This window comes from Paralichthys olivaceus, chromosome 9 (assembly GCF_024713975.1).
Source record: "Paralichthys olivaceus isolate ysfri-2021 chromosome 9, ASM2471397v2, whole genome shotgun sequence".
Classification (NCBI taxonomy): domain Eukaryota; kingdom Metazoa; phylum Chordata; class Actinopteri; order Pleuronectiformes; family Paralichthyidae; genus Paralichthys; species Paralichthys olivaceus.
Genome location: NC_091101.1, coordinates 10,174,871 through 10,185,868, shown reverse-complemented (window position 1 = coordinate 10,185,868; position 10,998 = coordinate 10,174,871). Strand labels below are relative to the sequence as shown.

Genomic DNA, 10,998 nt, shown 5'->3' with positions numbered 1-10,998 from the left:
ATCCTTAACTGCTTAGTTTCACTTTACTGAAATACACAAAGTAGTTCTCCTAAATTTACATGCAACACCAACTAAGATATTTTGCACTTGCAACAGGGAGACGCGGTATTGTGGCATTGCTCTAGAAACATTTGGATTTTTAAGGTCATACACTCATTTGTTTTTGGCAGACCCCACCCACAGTCCCCCAGGGGCCTGTATAACAGAACCAATTAGTGGTCCCGGCTCAGGATTAATCCCAAGAGGAATGCATTGTTTCAATGAGGCAATGATTTGCCTCAACAATAACTCTTTGAATTGAACAGAGATTGAATGGATAGCTGACAGATCAGTTAGCAGCAGCGAAAGTATAATCACAATTAATTTTAAAAGCATTTTCTGATGTTTTCATTCATTTTTGCAAGTTTTGTCAACTGTAGAAGACGTTTAGTTGTGAGAAAATAATGGCAAATGCACCAACAGGTGAGCGTATAACATGAGAGTAGAGCACATTAGATGACAGACAATATAGACATTTTCTTATACATTTGTATATACGGAATGTATATCCAAGTAAAATCTTGAGTGTGTGCATGATTGTGTGTGTTGACAGGCACAAATACAGAGAAACATATGTGTGCCTTTCTCTTGTCTTATCACTTTTTGCTAAGTGCAACCCAGGTGCATTTATACAAGTACTGTAATCATCTTCCAGGCTTTCACTTTAATACCTCAGGATACTTTCTGTCTACTAGTGAACTTAACAGCTGTCACATTGTCGGTGATAGTTCAGCAAACGTAAATGTGTTTGATTAACTCTTTTAGCATTGACTATAACATTTTCATTCTTTTATAGTGTAATAATGTATTAGTTGTTCTTCTTAATTTAATAGTTTAACATTTTGGAAAATACTCTCAATCTGTGTCTTTATGAGAGTTTGTTTTTCAGAGAAAGAAATGTTGATGCCACTTTCATGTTTATGTGCTTTTTATAACAATAGACAAATACTAAATGTTTAACTCTGCTTCAAGGCTTTATGCTAATTTAAGATAGTTAGCCGCAGGGCCCAGGTTCATATCGACTGCATAGACATTAAAGATCAATACTCTCATCTAACTCTGCATGAAAATGAGTAAGTATTTCTTTATTTTTGCAAATCTGGCACCTCAGCAATGGTTACACCAGCGCTGACAATGGAGAATGTAGAGTATTTAGATTTTCCCCTCAGGCTCCTGAAGCTTTTCCATGGACGAATACAATGCCTCCAGGTATTGTTCCTTTCAGATTACAGGAAAAATATACTGAGGGGAGGTGGGAGGTGCTGATGGGTCAACAGGTCAGCATCACAGCTTTTTTTTAAGAATAAAAGGAAGAGTCCAACTGGAGATTTTGTGTTGAGGAGATATTATATTATTGGAAGAGATCCAAACAGAGCAATATACAATATCCAAGAGCAGACAGGATCCAAGACAGTGAGAGAGGGGGGTTATCCAAAGTGAAATGGTTTTGCTCGGGAGTATCAGGATACAGGAAGACAGATGTCACAGACTGAGGAAACCAGTCGTGATTCATTGAACATGCAGTCTCCCACTTTCCAAAACAGGACATTGAAAAGAAGTTACATTAATATTACTATGAAGGTGCATGCATAATTTTTAGCCAGAGTGATTTAGTGGTCGACTGACGTGTTTTCCAAAAAGTACTATTAAGTTCCAATATTAGTGTAGTTTGTTTTTCTTTTATGAAAAAGACAGTCGTTGAATCAATATTATGTTTCAATGTATCTATTATACATATATCTTTTGCTTAAGTAGGTAAATGCTCAGTTGTTAGCTTGCAAAGCACAGCAAAGACCCCACAGCAATCTTCCTAATCCAAGTGTTTGATGGTGCATCGCCATTTTTCTGGTCTATTCAGGGGTGAGGCTAAGCATGTTGGGTTTTACCTGTGGGGTTGCACAGGAGAGACTTGCACAAGATCATGGACACGTGTGAAAATCCCAGTATACTGGTTATGATACAGGAATAGTCAAGAGCTCATCAAAACATCTGAATTCATTCTGAGGTCTCAAATATTCATGTCCATGGAAACCTGCTAAGATAAGTAATAAAAAAGAACTAAAGTCACAATCAGAAGAATTAGAACATAGAATCTCTGTAATGCATTTTATAGTGAGACTTTGACTAAAGAGCTCTTTAATGGGTAAAGTCACAATTCCCCCAAAGCAGTAGTCTTGAGATGAGAAATCATAAGAGGAGGCAGGACACGATCACAGCTGTATTTCTTTTTGTTTCAAAGCGCATCATGGAAAATGATTTGCACCGGAACATCTAACTGACTTCGGGGTATGGAGGTACTATATGGATTTACTGGTTGGATTTGTTGTTGCGTCATTGGTCATGTGGACTGTGTGAGAGCTCATTGTGCAGTTACATGGATGAGGCACCGTGCCTGTGGCATCTGCATCCACTGAAGGTCCCAGCTGTGGGAACTATCTTCCAGGTGAGGTTGGGACAAACACACACACAGTAAAGGCTCCACACAGAACTAACAACCTCTACTTATATATCTCAACGGCTTGTTTATGATTTAGCCTCAGTACCACAATGAAGACATTATTCTTAAACCTCGCTTGACCCAACACAAACTATATTGCAACTAAACTGCTGACAACTCGTGATTTTTATCAAAGGGAACATCACCGAAATGCCAACTCAACCAGAGATGATTAATGAACATATGTTTATTGGTTGATGATGACTGAAGGGTATTGATCATTTTACTGCAGTAGAGTGAGTCACATTTTGTTGCATGGTGTCAGAAGTGAGGGACTTAACTTGTTGTCAAATCAGTGGCAGATCTAGATTTTTTTCTAAATCAGGGGCCATAAAGGAGACATTATTTACTAAGGGGCCATGTATATGTCAAACATCCCTGCACAATTCCTGAATCAATAAGGTGCACATTGAAGTCATTCCTCTTTAACTGTTAGCTCTTTCAACAAAGCCACACTGAATATATTTTGAAAATACCTCCTTTCATTAAGCACATAGTTTAAAAAAGCTAAGAATATATATATACTTATCAAATTGTCATATTTATTGTTTGTAACTAGTTTTAGTAAAAAAAACCCACACACTTCAGTCAGATTTCAGCTGGGGCCAGTTCCCCCCGGCACTGGGTTCACCCCTGTGCCCCAAGTGTGTTTGTATCAACATAGTAAATCTATGAGTTCAATTTTGGGCATATGTGATAAGCAAACTTCCCACAGGCAGGTTCCCTAGTGAATCTCCAGTCTGTTATATCCCTTTATTTTAGATGATGTGGTTTGTAGATACAAACTCAGTTCATATTTGCACACAAAAACCTGTGACCAGACATACTCATAGTAATTTAGTGGGGATGCGTCTTGCTGACTCAATAGAGGCAGTGATGAAGCGCAAAATGATGAGAGAAAAAAACCCTACTTTACATTACACAGTGGCTGATCTGTTCTTGTTCCCCTTGCAGTCTGTCAAATAATTTGAATAGGATTTCAGATACAGAAACAGAAACCACCATATCAATAGCTGAATGTTAGACAATTAGCATAAATGTAAATTTGTCCTCAAACCTAAAACTTCTTCTCTCTTTTTTTTAATGCAGTATTTGTGAAGCTGTAATATCTGTAGATACACCTTTAATGTTTTTGATTCCATTTACAGCATCTGCAAAGGCTAACCTGTTCCCTATTTGTATGAGTGCTAGAGTATTTTTCTATGAAACAACATGAATGGTAATAGTTAAATTCTCATTAAATCATAGATTGTAGACTAAAGATGGTTTAACTTGCCAGTTGGATCACTTATGCATTCAACTGTTTCCTCATACAGTCAAGCAAATTCTTTTAATATGATCCAGACCAACAGACAAGAGCTGTAATGCTCCCTCACTGCTTGGGCTGCACAACTGCACATAATACACACATTCTAAATGGAGACCTTTTAAGCTTATGTTGTTGTTATTTTTGTTTTTTTTAACAAGCATGTAACAAATGTAAGAGGTCAATAAAAAAGACATTTCTTGTGTTTGCAGTCTTTGTCCCATGCAGCCCTGCAGCAGCAGCAGCTGCAGGGACAGTGTGTTCAAACTCTCTAGAGCGCTCAGCACCCTCCGCAGGCTGGCTGTGTGATTGGCTGAGCACTGACCGTGATGTCATCACAGCACATTATAAGGGCTCTGACAAATAGTCTGGGAGACACATTAGAGGAAACACTGCTCAACAGAGGCACTGAGTGAGTGAGGCACCCAGAGATTAAGAAAACAGGGTAGACCAGTTCAAAGAGAAAGTCATAGTAGAGTGGATAGAAAATAAATTGAAGTAGAAAGAAAGGACATGTGACATGGAATACTTTACAAGAACGACCTGAACAGTCACATTTCTACTTTATATGGGAGGCACGAAACAAGACAACCTGTGGAGGTTTGTACTTTTTATTGGTTGGCATGTTTTTTTGAACAGGATGTAATAGATTTGTTTTGTGGTGTAATTCTGTTTCTTCTCTATTTTGAAAAATAAAACTAACAGCAGGCAGAATACTGCACATTTGTTACTCCTAGTTTTATATACATGTGAGTTCTGTATGAACAGTGTTGATTTCTGTTTTCATCAGGCCATTTTTACATTTTGATCTTCACCTCTTTCTGTGTGTGTGTCTGTGTGTGTGTCTGTGTGTGTGAACACATGGTGTCCTCAGATGGGAAGCACAACCCCCCCAGTGTACCTCAATGTGAGTGCTGAAATGATCAACTCATCGTCGGGCTCTGCAAAGCATGAGGATGGTTACAGTGAGCCAACAATGATCCTGCTGGGCATGATCATGTCCTTACTCGTCCTGTGCATTGTCTTTGGCAACATCCTGGTCATCACGGCAATCGGCCGCTTCCAGCGTCTCCAAAATGTCACCAACTGTTTCATCACGTCCCTGGCCTGTGCCGACCTGGTCATGGGTCTCATCGTAGTTCCTTTCGGGGCCTGTTACATCATCTTTGGCACCTGGCATTTTGGTAGTTTCTGGTGTGAGTTCTGGACAGCGACGGACGTGCTCTGCGTAACTGCAAGCATCGAGACCCTGTGTGTCATTGCCATAGATCGTTATTTAGCCATCACTTCTCCTTTCCGCTACCAGTCCATGCTGACCAAGTGCAAAGCTCGCATTGTGGTCGTGCTGGTGTGGGTGATTGCTGCTTTGATATCTTTCCTGCCCATCCACATGAAGTGGTGGATATCCGACGATAGGGAAGCTAAGGAGTGCATCGAGAACAGTGACTGCTGCGAGTTCTACACCAACATGGCCTATGCCATCACCTCTTCCATAATCTCCTTCTACATCCCTTTGGTCATCATGGTTTTTGTCTACAGCCGGGTTTTCCAGGAGGCCAAGCGCCAGCTGAAGAAAATCGACCAAAGCGTCGGACGCTTTCATAACAGCGACAACAGCACCCTCAAATGTCTGGAGACCAATAACGGACGTGCCCACAAGAAGGCTAAGTTTTGCCTGCGTGAACACAAAGCTCTCAAGACACTGGGTATCATCATGGGGATCTTCACCCTGTCCTGGCTGCCCTTTTTTCTGCTCAACGTGGTGGTGGCCATATGGAAGGTGGAGGGCATTGACCTCACTTTCAGGATACTCAACTGGATAGGTTACGCAAACTCCGCCTTCAACCCATTAATTTACTGCCGGAGCCCTGAGTTCAGGTATGCCTTCAAGGAAATCCTCTGCATGAAGAGGAACCGTCTCAGCAGCCCCGGGCCCGTGAATGGATACATCTACGACAGGCACAGTTGGCAGAGCGAGCAACAAGGGAGGAGTAAGGGCAGTTCGGAAGACAGTGACGCAAATGACGGGTGTGTGGAGCAAGGTGCGGGGGTCTGCAGTGTTGTGGACAGAGAGATGGACCCAAATGGGAATTGCAGCAAAGGCCAAAAGACTGCTACGACTGTCCTTTAAGCTTGGAGCCCTAACACGTCAGTTGATCCAGACACGTTTACACTGCTTTCATAAACTTTTCCCATTGACTAATGAAGGTAAGGCCAGTCAAAGTGACTGGCAGAGAATGTGCAGACTGCTCTAAACAAACTGTTACAACTATGTTCGGCAGGGGAAACTGTTTTTCCTCTTTGAACACAGCAAACATACTGTAAGAGATCACATTTCCTTTTGTTACATTTATCAGTTTCATTTTACATCTACCTCATCACTTCTTTTTCTTTCTTAACTTACTCTATGTACTACTTCACACAACTCCACAGGACTTAAACCAGGGCAGTTTCTCATATGTTCATTTACTCAGATAAATTAGTCTGTGGGTTATGAAATTGCAAATTATCGAGCTCCAATTGGATTTGTGTTTTTTTTTATCTTGGATTTTTGGTGAAAGATCTCACAATTTAGTTAGTATAAAATATTTTGAAATTCAAAGGGGTGTTGTGATTCTGTAAAATCCATTTAAGCACACCAAATAGGTATGGATATTAAATAATTTATTTTCATCAGAAAATGGACAAGGAGTAATGAAGGATCAAATATAGTACGATTGATGCTTTCTGTTTTTTTGAAGAAATACATTCCGATTCAATGATTATAATTTGGCTTCATTTACTTTCCAAGTCAGTTTTATTGTAATGGTTTTCTGAGAAAAAGATGTTCAACAAAAGGTGTGGCAGAATCTGTCTCTCTTTCTCTCTCTCTCTCACTCTCTGTCTGTCTCTCTCACACACTCTCTCGCTCTCTCTGTCTCTCCCTCTCCTTTCTGTTCAGTGTCGTGAGGCCCGCCTCATGATGTTTTCCAGCCTGTTGCATGGTGGGAGCATCTGCTGTCAGCAGATAGTACCAGATATATGCATATTCGCCGTTATCTACATCTCACTGGTGCAAGCTGAGAAACTGCTGCAAGCGTTTTTTTCCCTTCTTGAGCATTTGCATCTGTGCATCAAGTAAAACTTATATTTGGTACATTATAAAAGCCATCACATAAGTGTAAGGCAAACTAACACTCCTGTCCTCACTTGGTGCCAGTAACAGTTGTTCCTATTGCTAAACAAACCATGTTTGTTTATTAGATTGTGTGGTTGCTGTGTTTCAGCTTGAACAGTGTTTACTGAAACCACAGAAGCTCCTTCCTTAGCCATGGCACAAGGGTACAAACCACAAACAATAATAAACAGCACGTAGAGTCAGCCAAATGATAACAAAATTCCATGCCAAGACATGGTGGCTATGATATTCAGGCCGATAAACAGAAATAAGAAGAGCAGACAAAAAAATGTGCACCTTTGTCACCGCGCCCGGACATTTCCCAGAGTCTCCTCACTGTAAACGGATGTCTGGATATTTATGAAATCCGTCTTAACGTTTGAATAAGACACTCAGGAGTGCAATGAGCGGTCCGCTGAGTGGTGCCGCAGCTGTTCCAGTTGTTTCAGTCACTCTGCTTTAGACGCCTCTCTGCGTGCAGTCTTCAGGAAATGCTCCCAATCCAGCTGCGCCCAGCCCACTAAACACAAATAAATCCATTATCTCTGCTGTTGAGCTGGAGAATGAGATAAGTCCCCAACAAAAACAATACTAACGTGCAGGTTGTGATGAGACTTTTTCTGTAATCACCTGTCGATCTCAGGCTCCTGGGAAGGTCACTTCTTGACCCCTGCAAACAGCATGCAGGGCTTTATATGTCATTCCACTTTTCTCACACTAAATGGTCCGCAGTGACATTACTCACCAGAGGAGTCATGAAGGTGTTACTGTGGATGTGACCCCCTTCCCCCCCCCCAGACGGTTTGGCAACCTCCATGTTCTGATTAAAGTGACAGCATGCTAAATGTGGCTGCTGGGAGTTGGGGGCTGGGGATTCTCTGTCAGTCTAAATCGGTGTTAGTGACCTGTGTTTTCGTCCATGGTGCCTCTGGAGTAAGATCAGCTGACACTGTCAAAACTGTGAACTTAGTTCCCTCAAAGGAATCTCTATTTACTGTATCACTGTTTAGTCAGCGCGGTTGTCACAGACCTTAGGGACAGACGTAAATACAGTTTCATCATACGTCAGTGTTGCTCTGTGAAAAACAAGCTTTCCAGCTTTTTGATGGATTTACAGCAAAGTAAATGCAGGGGTGGAGCGCTTTTACCCCCTCCAGCATTTTCATTGTACAGTAAAGCACAAAGCACAAAACAGATTCTAGACCAAGGTTTTTGATCCATTGTATTTATTCACTCTGAATTAATCAATGCATTGACACTATTAATGAGTCACAGGATTAAAAAAAGAAATCTGTATTTAAACCATCTGTCGTTTTTAGAAGCACTTCCCAAGCTATGGTTCGCATGTCTTGCTATATATTTGTGGTGATGTGTTTTTTGTGGATTTTGGTGACACTTTCTATCAAAAGTGATCTGTTGTCATCCAAGTGGAACCGGTTGTGAGCTATATATTCACACTGCTCCCTCCTGGCAGTGGCCTCTCCTTGCATCTCAGCTGTCCCACAGTGATTCACGGTTACTGTTTCATCGATAAACCTGTATAATAAGGAATGTAACTCATGTCTTCACCTCCTCCCGCTGGAGGACACAGCGTACTTATGTGCAATGAGTCCTGAATGATTAGCTTACACTACGACATTCCAGTCTTAGAGAGAGTATAGAAATGTGGAACTTATGTGTCAGTGTAAAAGAATTTGATCTATGGCATTGATTGACACAGTTTGAAATGATAAAGGCTCAGGTTGGCTAAAGCTAATGCAATCCTCACTTATTCATCTTTGCTCCCATTGAACACGATCAGCTCCCCCACAGCGTAGATCTGATGGTTCACTCACCTACAGCAGCACTGTGTAGCACTTTCATGAAACATCTGTGGTATTTTTGAAAAAAAATGTTTGAACTATAAATAATGGCTGAAGAGATACTCTGGTTGACTTGTAACGTAATATTTTTCCCTGTTTGTGACTCAACACAAAGTTGACATGAGTTGTCGCTGCGACATCTCGTGTCGTTGATTCTGGACTGTTCTGGTAAATCGATGTATGTAAATGTGAATCTTCTATGAAAGTTAAATATCGTTACAGCCGTCACATGACAAGTCAAACCTATAATATGTGAACTTCCTTTTTTGTGGCCAGAGTGAAAAAGTCATCACTCAGCTAAATGTTTACTAAATGTTTGCAAGCTATTTTCGCACAAGTTTTTTTTATTTTCACTGTAAAGGTAACGAAGCCTGTTACAACATGTGGTGTCCTGTGATATTTATGAAAAAGCAAATGTGTATGTACTGTAACATTTGTGTTGAAATAAATTATGAACATGTTGCATGTAATGTCCTCATACATGTGTCCTTTATGACTGTTAGTAAGGAGAATACAAAGCCATTTTCAGACATGAACTAAATAAATAATACAAATCAAATCAAATTATAATCTGGAAAATGTCCCAAACATTGGGTCTGTACTTATTAAAGACATTGAAATTACGAACAGAAACATGTACCCAAAAATATGGAAAATATAAAAATCCCTAAAGGTGGTCGCAGACATGAAATCCAGATAATGTACATACAGTTCTGGTCTGGCCACATGCACAACAATGGGAAAATATCCAGAACATTCAGGCGAGGGGTTGTGCCTGTGTAGAGCATGCACCTGCGTCGGCCCTTATCACATCTACACATTAGAAAATGTCATTAGAGCACCCACTCACTCGCTATGAATTTTCCAAACATTTCCCTGACATTATACTCAAGGATTGGCAGGAGAAGATCCTGAATGTTCTGAGCAACTGACTTGGACATTTGTGTTCTCACATAAAATGCCCCTCTGGAAAATCTGTGCATGTCTAAAAGCAGCTCCATGAAAGCATCAGGATTAGGCCTGTGCAATGACATCCTGTGTCACAGTCCTGTGTCCAGAATATTATCAGAATGTTAACATCCTCCTCTTGATATTGGATGCAATGCTCCAAATAACCATAGATTATAGAGATCACCTCATTCTAGCCCAGAAATACAAGGGAGAGTGACAGTAGAGATATACAGAGCCATAAAAATCTCCGAATGTTTGGCACTTAGTCGCAGGAGTAAAAAGCTTTTTTAATGTTTCTTTCAAGCATAAAATATGAACACCGGTGATCTTAATATTAACAAGAATAGATCAAAACCTAGTGTGTGGCTGGAGCTTGGTCAGTGTGTGAAATTGAGGACGTAACGGGTCCTTTTCATGGCAGTCATGTTCACATGTCAAAGTAATACAAATACAGGTATTATTAATTACATAAATGGTGGTACTTTGTAGTTTAAACATCTCAGTACTTTAAACCTGTGGCATGTTAAAATGTGCTGTAAAAAAGCCTATACACAAAGATGTTTTTTGGTTTTGTGTGTTTGCTTGTCAGGGAAATATTAGCAACGTGAAGTCTGTTTAATGTCCGGTTCAATTGATTCTGACATTTGTGTCACAAGTGCAGACTTTCCAGATAATGTCTAGAAAACTTCAGTGTTGCAGAGCATGTCTTAATGCAGTCTGCTTAGGAATGCATTGTGATCAAAGACTAAAGGCCAAATGAGTTCAACTAATTTTGAACAGAAAATGATGAAAACTTACAGTATTTATTTTCTCTGATCTGCTTTAATCAGCCTCGCTGCTCTTTTGTCTCTCCTCACGTGAAGGATGCAGGTCCAAAAAATAGGTCATTTGGCAAAAATGACTTTACAAGACAAGTGATGACTGTGTATGTCAGAGGGCAACATACCTTCTGTAATATTTGTCTCTTTCTCTTTTTCCCTCCTACAGTTTTGACACACAAGACTGAACAGAATGTTGTGAATTTAGACCGCCAAGGCTTGCACGTTGCTGTGAGGAGAAGTGAGACTCATGTACAATAGTTCACATTTTTACGTATTTTCCCATAATTCCTGAACTTATATTTATGAGAAACTTATGTAGAACAACATGTTTTTCTTTTAACATTATAAGTGGACAAGCTTTTAGT

At 40.2% G+C, this 10,998-nt stretch overlaps 1 protein-coding gene across 1 annotated transcript; it reads left to right on the top strand.

Annotated features, from left to right (window-relative positions):
* Positions 1 to 4,206: 4,206 nt before the first annotated feature.
* Positions 4,207 to 9,324, top strand: adrb2a (adrenoceptor beta 2, surface a). Its single transcript, XM_020081938.2, has 2 exons — positions 4,207 to 4,442; positions 4,717 to 9,324. The coding sequence occupies exon 2, from the start codon at positions 4,717 to 4,719 to the stop codon at positions 5,971 to 5,973; it is 1,257 nt and encodes a 418-aa protein (XP_019937497.1). The 5' UTR covers positions 4,207 to 4,442; the 3' UTR covers positions 5,974 to 9,324.
* Positions 9,325 to 10,998: the final 1,674 nt, after the last annotated feature.